Source organism: Saimiri boliviensis, chromosome 1 (genome assembly GCF_048565385.1).
Source record: "Saimiri boliviensis isolate mSaiBol1 chromosome 1, mSaiBol1.pri, whole genome shotgun sequence".
Taxonomy (NCBI): domain Eukaryota; kingdom Metazoa; phylum Chordata; class Mammalia; order Primates; family Cebidae; genus Saimiri; species Saimiri boliviensis.
In genome coordinates, this window is record NC_133449.1 from 182,528,024 (window position 1) to 182,549,649 (window position 21,626).

Below are 21,626 nucleotides of genomic sequence, written 5' to 3' on the forward strand. Positions count from 1 at the left end.
ACTGTCGGTTGATATCAACCATTTTCATTTGTTGGAGGATCTGAAACAAAACCTTATGAAAAAATTCCTATAAGGTTTCACATATTACCCAGCACATGGCAAGAGCCAGATAAATGGTAGCAAAGTTAGTGCTGTGCATGATGAGTACTCTTGTGAAAAACATTTATTTTTCTTATCTGCAACTTATTAGAGTTCTGAATTAAATTCTGAAAGCACTAGAAAGTCCAATTTAGAATACTCCTTTCAGCAGCAGAAATGGGGTAAATAAGAACAGGGACACTAGGGAACCACCTTATTACAAGCCATTTCCATTTGACATTTTGCTGTATTTGAAGAGGGTTTGTGGCATTGACGCCTACATATTAGACATCTGATGTGCAACTGGTGCCCTCTAGTGACAGGGTGAACAGTCTTCAGTCACGAATGTTAAAGAAATCCTTTCTTCTTACCAACCAACCCCAGATTTGCGAGACGGAGAGGCCAGAAGGTGTCAGTCCCTCTGTAATTCAGTAGGCAAATCTCAGCCGACATCCTCTGGTTTCTAAGATAAGGGTTCTTAAATGCTTTTGAAGTTTCACTTTTCTTTTAGAGAAAGGACACTTTCTACCTTGTGTCTCTGAGAACTTCCCTAGCATGGGAGCTGAGTTTTTAAAAGCCACCTCAGGTAATTCAGCTATACTCCAAAAATCACACAATTCTTCTGTTCTCTGGAAGACCATGGAATAATGAGACAGTGGATTTTGATTACATGGGAATTCCAGAACCCATCTCCCACCAATACTGAGGGATGACTGTTAACATACATATACAGTATGGCAGATACAATATGACAGATTCCTGCAGGAACCATGAAAATGGGCAATCTGGTTCATTTCTTTGATCTCATGCCGAATGTATCTATACTTTCCACCATGATTTGGTACACATTTTCACCTGCATATGGCATAAACTGACTTTAAGCTAATGGAAGCTTACTTATTCAAGGATTAGTTATGACCTCATGGAAATATTTGTCGACCATTACTTAGTTTCCTACTTAGAAGCAGGGCAAAAGTGTGTTTTTACTACTAGGTAATTTAATCATTTTTTTTCCCCTCTCACCTCCTATATATCTACTGGGGCCAAGTCAGCTGAAAAAATAAAATCATATAAGCAAACTGCCACTTCATCATCTTGTCTCAGAAACTCCTGCTGGCAGCACACATTTCATATACCCCAAATGGAGTGTTCTGAAATAGACAGGCAAATTCCAGCTTCCCCTAATTTACTGCCCTCCATTCCATAGCATCAGATTCATAAAACATTGCCTGGGTGGCTGGCTGTCTCACTGTCTTGAGGCTGAAGCAAGGCACAGGGGACCAGGAAGGAGACTTTAGTTGCCAAGTCTCTGCTGACAAGAATACTTGCCTCCACCCTTTTAGAGCACTTAACATAGGCAAAAGAAACAGGGGAAAAAGACCTGGCTTGCCAACAAACCATTACGCAAATCTAAAGATGTGGTATTAAGTTCTGCTCCTGTAAGTGTTCTTTCCATGACTAGCCCTATTAATTGGTGCTTCAGCTTCAAAACTATTTCAGTTTTTATGTCACAGAAGAGACTTGAGAATCCAATTAGCTATGTTTATTAGAAACACTTGAACTTTTTTCTACACATTGTTTTCATGTTAAATGACGTAGTGATAAGGGGAAGAGTTACAGCAGGAGTTTGAGGCAATTGCATTAGGCTCTAATTCTCCACCAAGTGTTTGCATGTGTCCTGGACAAACAACTCCACAAACTCAAAAGGAAACTAATTTTTTCACTCTTTGGGAGAAAGCACAAATGAAACAGCCCAACGACAGGGAAATAACAAGGAATGGTGGATAACCTACATGACAGACAACTGAATTTAACTCTAATTTCAATATATCTAGAATACACATTAAGCAGCCTCCCATGCAATCCCAGCAATAACCAGATCTTGAGTTGTTTGTGCAAACCCACCCCTTGAGGCCACGCCATGTACAACCATCATAATGCTCACATTTTAAAGCTCCCTGGAGACTTCACAGGTATCAATGGATTTGTACAGTCTTATTTTCCTAAGGTCACAACTGAGAGCCCAGAGTGAATCCCAACCCTCTGCCATATTTTGGTCAGGGTTTTAGGAACCGGGCAATTTTACCTAAAAATCCAGATATCTGAATTCTCTGGGGGAAAAAAATCAAATGATTTGGTCATACCCAAGTCCTCCATCCCACATGGCAACAGTTGGCTGGAGCATGCCTGTCCCCTGTAGATGGGGTATGCCTCGCTCACTTCTATTGCTTGCCTGACCCCTACACTACAGGCCTTTGACTTATCCATGGTGGTTTACAAAAGCCTCCTATGTATAGTGGTAATTAGCTTCTAATGGTTATGAGTAAGATAAACAGCAAGTTCAGTCTGCTATACTACAGCTCATGTTTCTGTAACAATTAGCTTAAACAAAATTGGTAAATGGGCAAATGTGGTTTATGTAACCTAGAGGTCTTTTTGGTTCATGTAACTAAGAAGTAGCATCTAAATGCAAAATCACAAACACTCAATGCCCATCAGCCCATGTTCGCCTTTCTGGCTTAGATGAGGCTCCGATTTGTCTGGAAGGGCTCATCGCACAGTTCTCCCTCATCCTTCTGTATTTCGTTCTTTTTCCACAGCTCAGCATGCTCGATCCTTTATCACTGCCTTCCCTTTCCATCAATCTACCTTCACCATTTTTGTTCATAAAGGTAAAGGCCTCTTCTTTGGTTGTATTTATTTATTAGAAACGTAAAATGTTGTAAATTTTGTGCTAATATTCTAATTGAAGTTATTACAAGTTTTGTTAGTGCCTGACTTCAAAGTTATACAGATTTTTATGGATCTGTCCCTAATCCCATAACTTTTTTTCCCATAACTTGTTTTCTCTACTACAAAATTATACAGAAAGCAGGGGTTTTCACAAATATGTCTGTCAAATTATAATACAAAAGTGCTATTGAAAAATTAAGACCTTCACTCCATAAGAAGGAGCTGGAGTAGAGGCTGGCATGTCTCACGGTAAGCCCAAAAGTTAATTCTCCAGCATTAAAACAGGCAATTGTAAGCAGTTGGCTAGCATTTAGGGGCCACATTTCATGCAATATCCCTGTTTTTAAACATCAGAAGCATACTCAGTGTGGAGAAATGTTCATAAGAAACAGACTCACAGGAATGAAATATATATATTGCTTCCTTTATTTCTCACAACAGTCTTGTGGTATCAACACCTCTATTTAACTGATGAAGAAACTGAGGCTGAAAGCGATTAAAAACCTGCTTGAAATTTCATTCCTGCCAAGTGGTGAGCACAACTTTCAAGTCCAAGGTTTCTAACCTTGAGCTCTTCCAACCTTCCATAGTTTCCTGTCAGAAGTTGAGCAGCTCTATTGGACCATCTTCTTTGGATCAGTTTCAACCTCTTTCTACATTATTACATTTATTATTCAAAGTCCTGTGAAGTCAGACTTGCATGTGGCATTTTTGAAGTGTTTTTATTTAAAAAATTAAAACATTTATTAACAATTACACTGCACAGTACATAAAGAATATGGCCTACAGGGTCAAACAGACTTGAGTTCCTTTTTTTAAAAAAAATGTTAATTTTTTATCAATATTTATCAGTTTGTGAGGCACTGGGGTGTAGTGGCAGACCTGACAACCATGGTGCCAGTGCTCAGTGGGCTTATATTCTAGTGGTACAATCTTTTGTTAAATGTGTGAAACAAAAATATCATCACCTATTTTAAAGGACTACAAAAAGAAATTTGGAAATACATGTACAGTAAGGTGTCACACATAGAAACCACTTGGCTGTTAGCAGTTGTTATTGAATTTATACAATAATAATACTAATTACACAGAAGCAGAAGAGGCAAGGAGATTTTAGGATAAGTAGCTGCTCCAGCACAAAAGCCACCATCAGCAGTCAACAATCCTTCACACACCTGTGACTCCCTCCTCCCCAGGGAATGGCTCAGAGGTGTGCAGGTGTACAGACTGAGGTGTGACCTGGCTATATACAAAAGCTAGTTCCTCTACATTTCCACTTATTCTGACACATTACATTTTAAATGAACTTACTTGGAATGTAACCAATTTCTACAAAGAACTATTCATTTCAAAAGTTCAATTAAATCATAAACCCTATATCTCCCGCTCCCCAGCCCCTAGTATGCTTAAAGATCTAATGGCCATCCTTTAAAAAACAAAGTAAGTTTAATTTCTAGCAAGGGTGAACTAGGTTTTTTAGATCTAACTTCTCACCAGAAACAAATGAAAAAGCCAGATAAATATCGTATGAAAAACATGTTTAAAATAATCAAAAAGGTACCAAATAAATGAGAATTTGTGGGACCAAGAACCAGGAGAACAGAAATAGCAAAGGGCAGAAGCCTGGCAACATTTTGCCCCCAAGGAATATTGTGAGATATAAAAGCAGTGGCTGAGACGGTGAGAAATTGAGAAGAGACTTTGACAGATTCACAGGACTATGGAGATAGAAACTAGAGTGCAGGGCCTGCCACAAGTTTCAAGATTTCAGGTACAAACCAAGAGAACAAATTTTAGGATTCCATTTATATTGAATTCAACAACCAGCAAAACTCTGTTAGAATTTAAGGTAGTGGTTATCTTAGCAGGGAAGGTGGGGACTGTGTTTTCAGGAGGCCTAAGGGTACTCTAGGAGGCTGGGCTATTTTTTTTTTAATAGAGCAGTGGTTACCTGAGTGTATCCATGTTGTGATAATTCATTTGTGATTTATGTAGTTTCCTACACGTACATGTCAATAACAAAATTAATTTTTAAGTATTTTAAAAGGCATGTGGTCAGTACCTTGCTTGAAGACTAGCTTAACAAGAAAGTTTCTTCAAACACCTTCCTGATGTCACTAGAGGACATTTGTGGCCTTTATCCTAAAAATGATACTCAAACCTAGTTAAGGGTTTCTCAAATTTGTGAGGATATCCAAATGTCAAGAACGTACTTTCATACCAGCAGGAAAGCCCACAACAGCATTTTCAAACTCAAAGGAAAAATACGGAGTAAAAATAGTTTTTCGCTAAACATAATAGTGTAACATTAAAAGTACACTAAGAAAAAGTCCTCAAGCCATTTTTTGAATTCACTTTCATTCAACAAATATAGGATTAATTATGTACCCATAACTTCCTGAAGTAAATATCATGATGGTGGGAAAGAGGCTATTTCAGCAAGTCATGTACTGTTTGAATTTTCTGTGATTCATCTGTTTTGTGATATTGCGCAAGTGGTTTAAGTTTCAGTTGCCTTACCTATAAAAATAGGATTAATAAAATAAATTTGCAGGCTTAATGAAATGTTGGTTTAAGTTTCTACTCCAGTGCCTAACAATAGAAACTTATATAAATGTTAGTTCCTCACTCCTTACTGCTTTTTTTTTTTTTTTTTTTTTTTTTGAGATGGAGTCTCGCTTTGTTGCTCAGGCTGGAGTGCAATGGCATGATCTCAGCTCACGGCAACCTCTGCCTCCAGGGTTCAACCAATTCTCCTGTCTTAGCCTCCTGAGTAGCTGGGATTACAGGAATGTGCCACCACGCCCAGCTAATTTTGTATTTTTAGTAGAGACGGGGTTTCCCCATGTTGATCAGGCTGGTCTCACCATTTTTAATTCTTAAAATAAGTTCACATTAGGATAATTAATAAGATTTCCTTCCTCTGTAAATTTGTAAACTTCCTTGATATCATTTTGTCAATTTTGTTTCTATTGCCAAATCATTTTTGTTCTCCTCCAGTTAATCCTGAAATTAAATACAAATGAGGCCTTTCCCAGGCCCAGAACTAGTATTTTTCTGGTCTATTTAAAACAATATTGTCTTCTGTCAACCAACCAAGAAACCCCACTCAGCAGCCCCTTCCTCCAATCAATATTCTTTTGTCTTCTGATATCTCCCCCTCCCCTGCCCCAAACCTTGCCAAATCAAGGCAAAACTCTCTTGTCCTGGGATCATAAACTCAAAATATCAAATATAGTACAAAATAAACTAGAAAAAAAAAACAGAATACAGCCACTATACAAGACAGTTTGGTGGCCTCTTACAAAACTAAGCATACTTTTATCATACATCCAGCAACTTAATTCCTTGGTATTTAATCAAATGGGCTAAAAATAGTCCATACAAAAACCTGCATACAGACGTTTATAACAGCTTTACTCACAATTGTCAAAACTTGACACAACCATCCTTCAGTAGGCAAACAGGTAAGTAATCTGCGGAACATCCAGATGATAATTATTCAGCACTAAAAAGAAGTAAGTTATCAAGCCATGAAAAGACATGGAAGAATCTTAAATATGTATTACTAAATGAAAGAAGCCAATCTGAAAAGGCTACATACTGTATTATTCTGGTTATATTAATGTTCTGGAAAAGGCAACACTATAGAGACGGTTAAAAAGTTTGGTGGTTGCCAGAAGTTGGTGAGGGGATAGAAAAATATGGAGAGTTTTTAGGGCAGTGAAAATCTCCTACAATATTATAATGATGGATACATGTCATTATAAATTTGCCTAAGCCCACAAGAACGTGCAGCACTAAGACTGAAACCTAAGGTAAACAAACTATGGACTGAGGGAGATGATAGGTCAATGCAGGTTCATCGATTGTTTATTGTTCATTGATTATGGACCACTCTGGTGGGGACTGTTGATAATGAGTAAATAAGCTATGTATGTGCAGGGGAAGGGGATATATATATATGTATGTATATACATATGGGAAATCTCTATACTTTCCCTCCTCCTAATTCTGCTGTGAACTGAAACTACTCTAAGAAATAAAACTACTCAAAAACCCAATATTCAAGAAGTATCCTCATGACCACAGGCCTGAACTTCTTGCCTATTATCTTTATCTCTAACATATCCTCTCCTCTAAATAGTTTTAGGTCTTTGACCTGAAGTTAGCAACTCTGGTCTATGTTACAGTTCCACTAGAAAGATGGTGGTGAAGTTGCTGTTGTATAAGAATTCTTGGCAGCCAGCAAGAAATTTAAATAAAAAAGAAATATGGGTCCTTTTAATATAAACTAGCATTAAAAAAAATCACTATACAACTTTCAAAATAAATCAAAGCATTATTTATTTATGACATATTTACATACTTACAAAACTGATTTTATCCAATACATCATCCTGTATAATATTATAAAATGAACATCATATCCTGGGAATAAAAATACATATTTCTTAATAACTTATGTATAGCCTAGCAACTTTTAGAACATAGAGTATTATCAATTTGGCTTCCCAATTACAAAGTCCTGTTTATAATTTTTTCTAGCTAAGGAACAGAGAAGATGCAATAGCATATTAAAGCAATTTAGTTAACCCTGAGTAATTACTATCTTGCATAATTTCGAATGAATGTATATAACACACTTTCATCTGTATTCTTAGATACTTACACTATCATACTATCTTTTTGTCTATATTTATCCATCTCAATTTTCAACTTTATTAATCTTCAAAAGAAAGAGGAACAAAGAATGGGAAAGTACTAACAACAGACTCAGAAGAGGAAACTTCTAGCACTGCCTCAACATTCAGAAGTCTGTGACAGTTTAGGTCTAGGGTTATCTCAAAAAACTAACAAAAGGAGGATCCTGGACTGAATAATCTGAGCACCTTGTCAACTAAGGTTGATGTTAAATTATTTTTCCTGCATTCTTTGTTTTCTTTCACACTAATTAAATATATGTGTACAAGCTTATAAAATTCAATTTGGATGAATTAAAATATAAAATTCAATAACCAGGAGCTCTTCAGAAGAAAAAAAAATGACAAAAACACCTCAACAGTGGTAAAGTATTAAAGATGGGTTTTCCTAAGACAGAGGGAGAACAAAAGCAAATAGCACTCCCCCTCTGCCAAGGCTGGCACAACAGTTAGAAGGAAATGGGCAGAAAGAGAACAGAACACTCAGGTTGGATGATTAGTGGCCTGAATATGATCAGCATATCTTATGCCTAAACACCACCACTAAGACTGCCTGGCTAAGCTGGCATGGTGTGTTGGAGATAACGAGTTACTTTTCTTGCCCCTTTTATAACAGGGAAATCTAAGGACAACAAAATAAACAAAAGGCTGAGAAAGCTGAGCATGTGAAGTCAGTCATGCTCTGCTGCTTTTCAAAAACTCTGGGCCAAAAAAAGAACCAGAGAGGCCAAACCAGTTCATGTATTTCTCTCTTCCATCCGCCTGTCTCTAATCCTCCTCACCCACTCACACTGTCCTAAAGAGCAGAAGGCTTACCAGGTCACCAGGGGCAGGGAAATTATCTAGCTTCAACCAAGCCACGGAATAACTCCCACTGCTATTTGAGGATTCTAGGAAAATAATCATCTAGTGAAATGTCAGTGTTTATGATTCTATGAGAACAATTCTCAAAACATCAAAAAAGACATTTGTGACTTGTTAAAATAAAAATCAAAGAAAAATTAAGATATTTTTAGGATCTGTAAAATTTCCTTGTAATAGGAGAGAAAGTACAAGAACTATTTTAAGGACATGCTTCTCTTCAGTCTGTAATGAAAGACTGTTTCTGTCATCATGCCATTGCCATGATAAAATACTAACAGGAAAGGATAGCTTTTTAAAATAAAGTGTAGAAGCAAATGGTAGAGAAAGGCTTCTTTTACTCTAAAAGGAGGAAAAAGAAAGTATTCTGCCCCTGTTACTCTTGGAGCAAAGCGCACCAAAGCAACCTGTTACCTCTCTCTTCTGTCTCTCATAACTTCTAATGACACTGAAGACTGATATTCACTGAACGGTCTTTATACAGTGCTTGGAAAGTAATGTATATATTTTCAAATTTAATATTCATTCTTCTTAATCTCAAATTAAAAACATAGCAGAAACCAAATAATTATGTGACGTGGAATTAATACAAAGCAAACCTTATATGTAAAGACAGTGCAGGACAAGAGCTTCAACATCATTTATAAAACTGCCAGAGATTGTGCTAATTCTTTTACATATAAACAACTGTATAGAAGGGTAAAAAAATTAAATTACATTTATGTAAGAAACTATCTTCAAAAAAGTTGTTTGAACTTGTATATACAGAGTTCAACAGTATTAAGAAAAAAACATTTAATTATTTCCGAAAATGGTAAAATATATTATTTGAGGGGAAAAAGGCTTCCACTAAATAGAAGCACAATAGACTAAATAAACTAGATTGAATATAAAATAGTTTCTTTGAAAACACCCATAAAAAGTAAAGGCAAAATGGCACAAAGTTAGAAAAGTAACGCTTAAGGCAAACCAAATAATAAGTAACCTTAATAAAAGTAAAAGACATACTATCCCATAAGCAATAAAGTAATCCTCTCTCAAAAATGTCTCTGTTACAACGTTTAGAGAATATGAGGGGAAGCAGAAACGATGGCTATTGTCAGTGTTTATTCTTGGAAGTACTCAATAGTATTATACAAAAATAATTTGAATACTTCTGATTTAAAATACACTTGAATCATTTGCCCCTTAGCTGTCATATAGTAATGAAAAAATAAAATGTATTACCCCAATGTTCATAGTATAAATCTGAGAAATGCCAAAAGTTATGTTTAAAATTGAAAAAAGTGTAATTTTCCAAACTATATGTGTACATTATGACAGCAAAAGAAAATGATCAATTCCATTATTTTGGCCCATATGATTGAAAACATGCACAGAAATGTGGAACGGCTCCCTACGAGTAGGTGTCTTGTGGTGACTGTTGAGCAGGCTGCTCAGCATCAGCCCTGAGATCGTGTGCACATACAAAAGACGTCAAAGACTGACAGGAAAGAGATGAAGCAAAAAGAAACCATGCTTTTATAAACATTCAATCAACATGTTCTTTAATAATGTCTTCTTTAAAGAACAAAATAATCAAGAACATGGCATAAGTTAAATGTCTCTGCACATGAATTTCCACTTTAAAAATTTGGTATATTAAATTGTGCTGTAAATATATTTGTATATTTTCTTTTTTGAGAACTATGATAGGTGAAATGATTATAAAAAGGATTTCTTTCTTTTTGTCTACTGGAATGACGCGATGCCTTTTCAGAAAAAGAAAAATTGCAGACTACAGCAAAATGATAAAAACTACTGGATTCATTTAAGCTACTCAATTTAAGAAAGGATAACCACTTCTTTAACATCAAGCTAAAAGTGGGGGAAAATCTCAGTCTCCCAGGTGAGTTTCCTCTCACACTGTCCTGGGTGGCAGACGCTGTTTATACATGCCTGCTATTGCTCTGGCTGCACTGTAGATCATCTGTCGACGAGACATGCCTGTAAATGCCATGTGCCAATCAGTCCGGCTGACATTCAGTAAACTCTTTTCCAGGACTTCTCCCACTGTCACCAAAAGGCCTGACCACCTCAGATTGTAGTCTGGGGGAGTTAGACTTTGAGCCTATGGAAAGATGAAATTGATATTACTTATAATACATTTTAAAATATCAAACTGGCTATAAGTGATGTTTCAAAGTGTTTTGTGTTATTTTAAATATAGATTATGACAAACTCTGAGAAACACAGCAAGGCTGTAGACTGTATCAAGTAACAAGGCTAGAAAACAATCAATATAATATTACACACGTCTACTTTTAAAAAAAATCCCCATTAACAGGGCTAATAGAATTTCTAGTTCTAAATTAAGTGTCACTTCATGTTAACAGTAAGACTGGTACTAAAATCAGTGCTAAGTTATCTTTTTATAGTAATAAAATTTCAACCAGAAAGAGGAAAACTGCAAATTAAGGCTTAAACCTATTCAGAAAAGAGTTGCTCAATTATCGAACTTATCTCTGGAAATGAGATTAACATGTTGGTATGTATCAAATAATCTCCAGTCCAGGACAACATCAACCACTAATGCAATGTTCCTAGTTGACCCAACTCATATCTGCTCCCATTCAAATCATTTACACATCTACAAAGAAATGAGAGAAGAATAAATTCATTGTTTGATATCCTAGAATGATGTGGTTTTTCTGTCCAGAAGAGTATAGCCACATGTAGAATGGATCTATACAGTTATACAAGACTACCAAATGTGCTGTGTATTACAATCACTTGAGGAGCTCCTGTGACCTTTTTTTTTTTTTTTAAACAGTCACAAGTTCTCATGTCCCACTAAGATAATGGAGACACTAAGGTAACGGAACTGGCAACTCTACAGCTGGTTCCAAGAGAAACAGTACAGTATTACATACATAAAATAGCTTCCAGTAAATATGATGCAAACAGTTCAGCACTTGGGAACCCCTGCTCTAAGTATTATCTTCCAATGTGTCTACTACAGTATCAGTATTTCACTATATTTCAAAGGAGACAAACAGAAGATACATTGATTGCTACGGTCCTCAGAGACACCAGTAAAGCTGTGCTTCTCAAACTATGGCATGCACATGCATATGCAGCTCCTGAGTATCTTCTGAAAAGGCACCTCCTGATTCACTAGTCCTGTGCTAGGGCCCGAGAATCTGCATTGCAACAAATTCCTAGGTGATGCTATTATGATGATCGTACTTTTTAGAAACAAGGTCTTTGATATTATTGGCAAAAATCCAGAACAGCTGGGGTTGTTTATGGGGATGGGGAATCATTTATACTTAAATTTAACAAGCACAAATTGTAGGAAATTTACTTCTTGATTTTTACTAATATTTATACTGATAATTATAGTTCCCTGAAGAGCTGATTTCTATTCCCTTAAATTAAAAATTTCCAACAATAAAGAAGCATAAAACATTTCAGAATGAATAAAAAAAAAAAAAAACAGCGAGGAAAGCTGAATCCCTGAGGATAAAAAGAAGACATTTCAATGCACATAGTTTTGTAACTTCAAAATTTTAAAACCAAATGGCACAAAATAAAACAAACAGAATAAAAAGCAAAATAAAAACCAAACAACACCTGTGAATACCATTATTCAGAATTAAGCACTATTAACAGTTTGCTGTGTATCTTTACAGGCCTTTTTCCCTATTCTTACTAAAATTTTAAAGCACACACATACACACCCCTGCTAGTAAATGGGATCATACTAAATGTGCTGGTTTTGACTTTCACTCGGCAATATGTAATAGCTATCTTTCAGTATTGGTACACACAAGTCCACTTCATTCTTTCAGGTCTACTTCTTTCCAGTATACATTCCTTAAAACAAAACAAAAATTGTCCTTTGCAATGGTCAGACATCTAGCACAGGGGTCAGCAAACTTTTTCTGAAGAGCCAAGACAGTAAATACATTAGGCTTTGTGGGCCAGACATTCTCTGTTGTAACTACTCAGTTCTGCTGCTGTAGTACAAAAGTAGCTATAAACAATATGTAAGCAAACTGGCATGGGTGTATTCCAATAAAACTTACTTACAAAAACAGATGGCAGGCCAGATTTGGCTGTTTTTTGACCCCAGATCTACAGCAATGTTAACAGTGGCAGTGACAGGAGCATCCTCATAATTAGAACGCTTCCAATGTTTTATTTATTAGATCTGAAGTTTGCTTTGATTTAGTGGTACACACATACTCTTCTACTACTAGTTAGCTAAGAGCTATTAGTATGATTCTTTCTAGCAAATACCTTCAACGCTATTGAAATCTTTTTTCTCCCTTCAATGCAGATGTTCATGTATTGAATTACGTAAATTTACTATTGTTGAACCATTCTGCTGTTCACGGAACAAATCTTTCATGGTTAGGATACAATGTTCTTCTGATACATTTCTCAATTTTATTTATTAATTTTACCAATGGTTTTGATATTCAGTTCTTTGAACTATAATTTCATTTGAAGTTAAAAAAGGCTAGTCTCACAGAATGAACTGGAAAACTCTCCATCTCTCTTTTTGATACTTCATAAAGCACAAGAATCATCTTCTCTAAACATTTTGTAGAACTCACTTATAACACCATTGGTACTCTGCAATTTTTTTTTTCTTTTTAGTTACTTAAAGTTCTTCCATTGCAATGCTTCAATTAGGTTGAATCATATGAAACTGACACAATTTAACTGTTTCTGACCATCAAAGGCAACAAGGTCATTTGGTTCAACCTAATACTTACTCTTAGCTATGGCAAAATTTATACTTATCTAGAAAATCTACTATTTTATCTAATTTTTCTAATTTATTGGCATAACAGTATATATAGTATGACCTTCATATTGAAATAAGTTTAATGTTAATATCTATAAAAATGTTTTCTTGAACTTCTGAAAAGGAATAATGGTGTAAATAAAAAGTTTCAGTAAAATTTCAAATTCCAAGCATCAATTCTTAGTCTTCTTTCTAAACTGTAAAGTCTAAGTAGGCCAGAGGTTACTTTTAGGGATTATGTGAACACATATGCCACACTTCTATGAAAGTACAAATACATACATTTTTCTTGGGAGAGTCCAATAGTTTTCTTAGATTCTCAAATGCCCTCAAGTCCCAATTAAGTTTAAAAGACAGTTTTGAAATGATATTTAACAATGTACAAAGTATAACTGTAACAAAAATTTTATGAAATTAATGACAGGAAAAAGTAGAATATCACTTAAGAGCACAGAGATTTCAATGCACATATATATTTATATTCCTTTTTGTTCATGAAAGGATTAGAGAAAACATACCAAAAAAAAAGAGGAATAAGCTTTATCATTTATACCTACATTCTCCTGCAAACTGTGTAGATAGGTACACTATTAGGTCCATTTTCAGCCAAAAACCTAAAGACAGGTGCCTAAAAGGTTTCTAATGTTGACTTCACTAAAGATGAACAAGAAGACAGTCAAATCAAAGAAAAGGGAAATGGAGATAAAAATGGAAATGAAATGTGAGCTAAAAGGGAAAGCAAAGGAAAGGGGGACATGAAACAGGCAGAAAAGGTAAACCTTTTCCTGCACTCAGAGTAAAACAAAGAAACAAGTGAGAGAAATAATGATTAACTATGTAATGTATTACCTTTCATAGACAGCCTGAAAACAAAAGGAGGAAGGTACTAAAACAACATACAAGGACCAGGAAATTTAAAAATTGAGAAAAATACTAAAAAAAAAAAAAGACAAACAAAATCAAGAACACATTTCTAACAAAAAATTGAACACAAATTTTTATTACGAAAACAATATTCCAAGTTTCTCTGCAGCACAATGAAAAAGCAAAGGAGAAAACCAACCTGCTGTACAAATTCCAAAGGCACTGGTGTGGCTTGTGTAAATGTTTCTAGATGAATGCCATGGACGGGATCTTCAACCACCAAACAACCAATGTCGAACCATCTGCAACAGAATTGAGAGTTTCAAATGGTTTACATGCCAAATAAAACTTATCATGAATAGACAAAAAGAAAAAATAAGTACCATTATTCAGGTAGAACAGCAAATTTCAAAAAGGAAATCTTTTTCTTATCAACTTGCAAGAGGACAATTCATAAAAAATACAGATAAAAGTACTCTGCTGTATTAGTTTCAAAGGGAAAAAATAGAAAATAACCATATAGAAAAAAAATTTAAGATTACTTATGGAAAGCTTCCCTTCCACGGGAAGGGAGAATAATTAAAGTAAGAGCACTCAAATATGCAACAGGTAAATTTACATACATTGTATATGCAAACAGCTTACAATGAGTAATATTTTTCAATTGACACTTGCTAAAATAAGGGAAATTTTACACTACCAACTCTATTATTAGTATGTACCCAACTAGCTAAGTTACTAGCAAATTAAAAACTAAGCTCACTCAGAGGAAATAATAACAAATACTCTCTTCATTACTAATAAATCCTTCTAATCACAATTTCTGAATCATTCACAATGAGTCAGTCTTTAAAAACGGACTCATGAAATCCAGGAAACTTCTCATCATTTAAAGGATGTATATATTATACAAAATGATAAATTTTAAAAATGACTTAAGTGAAATAACTGTAGTACCACCCACATTTTAGCTAACCCAAATCATGAAACAACCAGACACCCTTAAAACATGAATTTAAACAATAAAAGGATATGAAGCAGAAAAATGTTCAATTTCTATTTTTTAATGTAATCCAATAAAATGCAATGAAATATAAAACAGATTAGGAGACTTTTATTTACACATTCAAAAAAACTGCAAAGTAAGATATAGAGTAACATGAGCAACTTTGCTGCATACTAAAAGGGCACTGTAGAATGTCTACAGTACTCATATCCTAAAACTGTTTAAAAGTCAAAACATTAAATAATGACATTTATTTTATTTGGTGGACTAATAGATATTTTGTACTTTAATACAACTTTCTCAGTCAAGATAATGTATTTGTAAAGCCTCCATAAAGTCAAGCTCAGCCAAATTTTATTTTGCATAATTTGCATACAATAATGTCTATCGTGAATAACGTACTAACCAAGCTTTCAAGTGTGGACATCCTAAAAAGAGTTACTGAAGGTATGAAGGAAGTTTCTTCTATGATGCCAGTGAATATACCTTAGAACTCTGACCTAGCCTTGAATCAGCTCAGACTGTGACTAAAGTACACTACATTACCCTCCCCGTCTCTGACACCCTTACAATTGTGTTTGTTACTATAGAGGAAAGGATGAATCTTCTCAAGATCACCTAAAGCCTCTAGAGTTTTGTTTTGCTTTCTAACCAATAGCTTTCAAAGATTACTAGGCATTCAGAGAGACAGTACCATATAATCAAACCAAAAGAAAAAAGGAAACTAAAACAGACCCACAAGTGACCCTGATATTAGAATTAGTAGATGAGGATTTAAAAGTAATTATGGTTCGGATAATCAAAAAAAGAGAGGAGAAGAAAGTGCAACTAGATTGAAAGACACAGGTATTCAAGAGATAAATTGAACCCGTATTTTAAAAGATAAGAACTCTATGTAATAATTTAACAACGGGCTGGACACAACAGAAGGCAGGATTAGTGAACCTGAAGACAGGTGAACAGAAAATGTCAAAACTAAAGAACAGAGAGAGGAAAAGAGCGGGGAAAAAAAACCTGACAATGCGAGACACTGTCAAAAGTGAACGGGCATGTAATTAAGGTCCTACAAAGAGAAGAGAGAGAAGATGGGCTAGAAACAAGTTTTGAGACATAATTGCAAAGAATTTTCCAAAACTGAAGACATCAATCCACAGAATCAAGAAGCTCAGTGAATCCATACACACACAAAATAATTATGAGAGCAAGCAAGCAAATGTATATAACCATACCATACTAAAACTGCAAAAAGTAAAATGACAGAGAAAATCCTACAAGCATCTAGAGAAAACAACATATCTTCACAAAGACAATACACAAGAAGATGGAGAGCTGACTTTTTAACAGAAATGATGGAAACCAGAAAACAGTATCATGACATTTTTAAAGTGCTGAAAGAAAAGAAACTGCTAACCTAGATTTCTACATCCAGCAAAAATAAAGGTGAATTAAAGCACTTTCAAACAAAGAAAAGCTTAGAGAATTGGTAGTGAGCAGCTCTGAACTATGAAGTAGTATCAAAGGAAGTACTTTAGGCTTCCTTTAGAAGAAAAATGACTCCAAACAGAAAAACAAAAATGCAGGAAAGAATTCAGAGGATAAACAAACAAATACTGACTGCAAAGAACATGACTAGTTACGTTTTAAGAGTTTAAAATACATGCAGAAGCCGGGCGCGGTGGCTCAAGCCTGTAATCCTAGCACTTTGGGAGGCCGAGGCGGGTGGATCACGAGGTCGAGAGTTCGGGACCATCCTGGTCGACATGGTGAAACCCCGTCTCTACTAAAAATACAAAAAATCAGCTGGGCATGGTGGCGCGTGCCTGTAATCCCAGCTACTCAGGAGGCTGAGGCAGGAGAATTGCCTGAACCCAGAGGCAGAGGTTGCGGTGAGCCGAGATGGCGCCATTGCACTCCAGCCTGGGTAACAAGAGCGAAACTCTGTCTCAAAAAAAAAAAAAAAATACATGCAGAATTAAAATACCTAACAATGATACTGCAAAAGGTGAAAAGGGAGTGAATAGTATTAAAAGTAGTTCTAATTTTTATTATAATGTAATACATCAAAAAGGCACTTTGTAATTTCTAAAGTTAAACAAACACTAATAGGTTAACAGAGATTAAAAAATGACAATAAGCACTGGAGAGTTTCTCAGTGCTTACATAAAAAGTTGAAACTTATCAATGTAGATAGAATTCAGAGCTCTTCACAATTTGTTCCCATGTCACCTCTTGATTTCCCATCCAACAAACCTTCAACCAAGTTGATATAATCACTGATCCCAGAATACATTTCAATTACCTTCAAACTTTTTCTCTACCCAGAACATTCTACCTACTTTGTTTCATTTGGCCAAGTTTCACTTCTTCAAAATCCAGTTCAAGCCCTAATCATTCATGAATTTCACCTGACACTATCTCCCCAGAGTTACCTGCAATGAAATTTTACACATTTCTTGTCTGCAAAAAATTATGTTCCTTTGTATATAATTACTTAAAACTGCTCATCTGTGTACTACACATATCTTCTCTCCCACTGGCCTATAATATGCCTCAAAGTTGGAGGACATGTTTTGCATATTATAAGCCACAAAATGCTATGCCCATTATTCAACACTGATAAAACAAATAATTAAAGAAAAACACCACCATAATGCAATTACAAAAGAAGGTAGATTTCAACAAAGGGAAGTTATTTTAATATAAATAAATTCAGCAAATTAAAAATTTTTCCCATAAAAAGCCACCTATTAAAAATACACAGCCCTCAAGAACAATGATGAATTATGCTGTCTGGAGGTTTTTCTAAACTATTTTGAGTACAGGAGAGATAGCTCACCAGAAACTCAAACCTAGTGACTGCTAACAGGCCTTCTTGCCCATACCCTCCATGACTTTGAATAACATGCGAATGATTGTGTTTGTTCCTCATGGTCAATTATATCCACATCAACTCTATCATCTTATACTTACTGCCATTTTATTAAGGAATTATTAGCACGATCTCAGAAAGCAGGCAGGCATGACCAACGCCATTTTATAATTAAAAAAGAGAAATAAGGATAGAAATGCCAGCTAAGCCAAGGACACACAGCTAGTTAAGTGATACAGCCAGCATCAAAATATATTTTTCTCTCTGGTTATAAAACAGGAGACACTTTTTGCTAAGCATTCAGTGTGAACTCCCAGACCCAATTATATTTTGCTTCTACGAGGAACATAATACACTTCTTACTTGTCAGGCAGCAATTCTGCAATGAAGTTTTCTACTGACACAGCTATCTGTTTTTCATGGATCACTCCAGTTCGACGCAAGCTATCTATCCGTTCCTGGGCACCCTAAACAGCAATGGCAGAGGTTAGAAACAATTTCAAATTATTTAATATTAAATATACTAATTTATGATTATACAAGTAATACATTCATACATTTATATGCAAACATGTATACTCACTGTAAACGTTCAAACGATAGAAAAATATAGAGTAAAAAATGACAAAGCACAATTACATTTCCTCAGTATCAACAGTGTGGGGTACACCTTCCAAATTACTTCCTTGTGCATTATGATGTTGGTTGCTTTGTGAAATGGTTTATTTTTATACTACATTTTCTCATTGGTTGTTACTATTAAATAATTTAAGAAAACTATGTATTTTTTTTTTATTTTTTTTATTTTTATTTTTTGAGACGGAGTTTCGCTCTTGTTACCCAGGCTGGAGTGCAATGGCGTGATCTTGGCTCATTGCAACCTCCGCCTCCTGGGTTCAGGCAATTCTCCTGCCTCAGCCTCCTGAGTAGCTGGGATTACAGGCACACGCCACCATGCCCAGCTAATTTTTTGTATTTTTAGTAGAGACGGGGTTTCACCATGTTGACCACGATGGTCTCCATCTCTCGACCTCGTGATCCACCCGCCTCGGCCTCCCAAAGTGCTGGGATTACAGGCTTGAGCCACCGCGCCCGGCCGACTATGTATTTTTTAATGTTGATCTGGCAAGAGGCCATCTTATGATATAAAAAGCTTTTAACAGTCTGACCAGTTTTTCAGTTAATTATCTCTTGGATTTTTTAGGTAGGTAATCATATTAATAATAAATACATTTTACTCTTTCTTCTGATTCCCTTTAAATATACATGCACCAAAATGACCTGTTACTTAAAAAGCTGCAAATGTATACATTACACCAAAGCTTATTCAACCAAATAACTACCACTAAGGAAGCAAAACTGAATGGCTGAGAACACTGTACAGATAACTCAAAATCATGAACTGATTTTATGTAATAGAAAACTAAAAGCTGGATTCGTGACGGAAAAGGTTTGTTTATTGCTTTTATCTGAATCATTTCATAAAAGTGACTGTGAACAATGTGATGAACATGTGTTCAAAAGGCAAGATAAAAAGTTTGAACAAAAGTAGCCGCAGATAATTTTTATAAAGACAGCAAAGCTCAACAGAGAATATCAGATTAAATGGTCAATTCTTATGCAAATGAAAATTAAGAAAGCTAGGACACATCTCGGGAAAACTCAATTTATTTCAGAGACAACTGAAATAAAAAAGAGAAAGTGACAACCGTATGAGAATGTGTCAAACAATTTAAGATACTAGCTCATAAAGATGAAGACACAATTTAAAGTACAATAAAATGAAGCTTGTAATTTTTTGCTCACTCTTCTATCTCTAGAGCCCAGCACAGTGCCTAACTTAATAGATGTTCAATGAGAACTTACCATACCATATAAAAAACTAAACAAAGAAAAAAAAAAAGGCTTCTGAAGGCCTATGTGGTCAATGTTAAGAATACAAATAGTGTAAATATGGCATCACCAAATCCAGTAACACTTAAAGAGGCAGCTATTGATTTTAAAAGCAATGTAACAGATAAGATAAATTTAATTCATTATACCAGATGTTACAAATTTGCCTAATTCACTCCTCCTAGGAGGCAGTTATGGCTAAATTTTAATTTTAAAAAAGCTTAAGTAAATGCTAATTCAGTAAAAACTATTAAGGGATTAGTGAGATGTTTAGAGAGTCATCCCCTAACTCTTTGAAGGTGGTATCTCAGCTATGCACTACAACAAAATATTCCTAGATTTTATACTCCCTGGGAACAGAGACTAAGTTTATTCATTTTTCAGACAGCACAGGGCTTTATACTCCATAGGATTCACAAAATATTTAATTAAAATTAATTAGTTCCTTCAAGAGATAGGAAGCTAAAATTGTCTAAGCTAGGTAGACAATTTTCTTTTAGGTTTATAAAATCCATAAGGAAATGAAAACTGGGTTATATCTGGCCTTTCTTTTTTCCTCTGACCATTATATTAATTAAATGTGGCCTCTTTTGGAGTTACAAATACAAGCATTTTAATATTAGTCCCTACCAATGTTTTGAGAATGAGATTTTGTTTTTTAGCAATATAAGAGATTGAGAATTAGGTAGTTCAGAGGCCATATGAAAATAATCATTTTAGAATTGAATACTGTACTCTAAGAGTTTATACGAAGAAACTTCGTTCAATGAATAGTTAAAATTTTATATACATTCATAAATGATTATAGATATTATATTTGTTAAATATAAAACTGTATAAAACAGTAGTCATACAACTGGCTTTTCAATAAATACTGGGCATAAAAGTTCTAGAAGCTTCCTAACTTTAATTTTTGGCTGAACTGTTTTACTTCCTTAAATAATTTCCTATTTTTAAAAGGCAACTTAAGTTTAGTTCAGAAAACCCATTTACTTCAAATAAAATCTGATGGGAAGAATAAAAACAGGTTACATTTTTATTTTTCTTCTCATGAGCTCCCTCTACTGTTTCTGAAAAAAATAAAAAGTCGGGCCAGGCGCGGTGGCTCAAGCCTGTAATCCCAGCACTTTGGGAGGCCGAGGCGGGTGGATCACGAGGTCAAGAGATGGAGACCATCCTGGTCAACATGGTGAAACCCCGTCTCTACTAAAAATACAAAAAGTTAGCTGGGCATGGTGGCGCGTGCCTGTAATCCCAGCTACTCAGGAGGCTGAGGCAGGAGAATTGCCTGAACCCAGGAGGCGGAGGTTGCAGTGAGCCAAGATCGCGCCATTACACTCCAGCCTGGGTAACAAGAGCGAAACTCCGTCTCAAAAATAAATAAATAAATAAATAAATAAAAAGTCAACATATTTACAAATCGCTTACTTACATTTTAGTTTCAATGAATTTCAGTTTTGAGCTTGAACTGAAAATTGTGGAAAAAGAATTCATATGTGTAAATTTGAAGGACAAAACCAATAGCAAAAGTAATCTGTCAAATCCTATTATAGCAAGATAAATGATACTACAATAACTTACATCAAATAAGGTTACCAACTTCCATATCACATTTATATAATGCTTCACAATTTATAGAAAGCCCTTGTTTTAGTCTCTAATTTCAGTGAAATGCATTCACCATTTTGTCTAATAGCCTAATAACCTATTTTCTTCAGTTTACCCTTGGCAACTGAATCTTGAAAAGTCTTCCTTCTCAGACCTATAAACTCTTTCCAACTTACAAAAACCTCTTGGGAAATCTTAAAATACATTCTCAAT

At 35.1% G+C, this 21,626-nt stretch overlaps 1 protein-coding gene across 3 annotated transcripts in view; it reads right to left on the reverse strand.

The window, feature by feature from the left end:
- Positions 1-7,141: 7,141 nt before the first annotated feature.
- The window catches only part of PRRC1 (proline rich coiled-coil 1), a 39,991-nt gene continuing 25,506 nt past the window's right edge, over positions 7,142-21,626 (reverse strand). For all 3 annotated transcript variants that reach the window (XM_039467537.2, XM_039467533.2, XM_039467534.2), the window contains exons 7-9: positions 18,276-18,379; positions 14,237-14,339; positions 7,142-10,485 (exon numbers count right to left, since the gene is read on the reverse strand). In XM_039467537.2, coding sequence (XP_039323471.1) covers positions 10,276-10,485; positions 14,237-14,339; positions 18,276-18,379 — 417 coding nt within the window. In that variant the 3' untranslated portion in view covers positions 7,142-10,275. The remainder of the gene's footprint in view (positions 10,486-14,236; positions 14,340-18,275; positions 18,380-21,626) is intronic.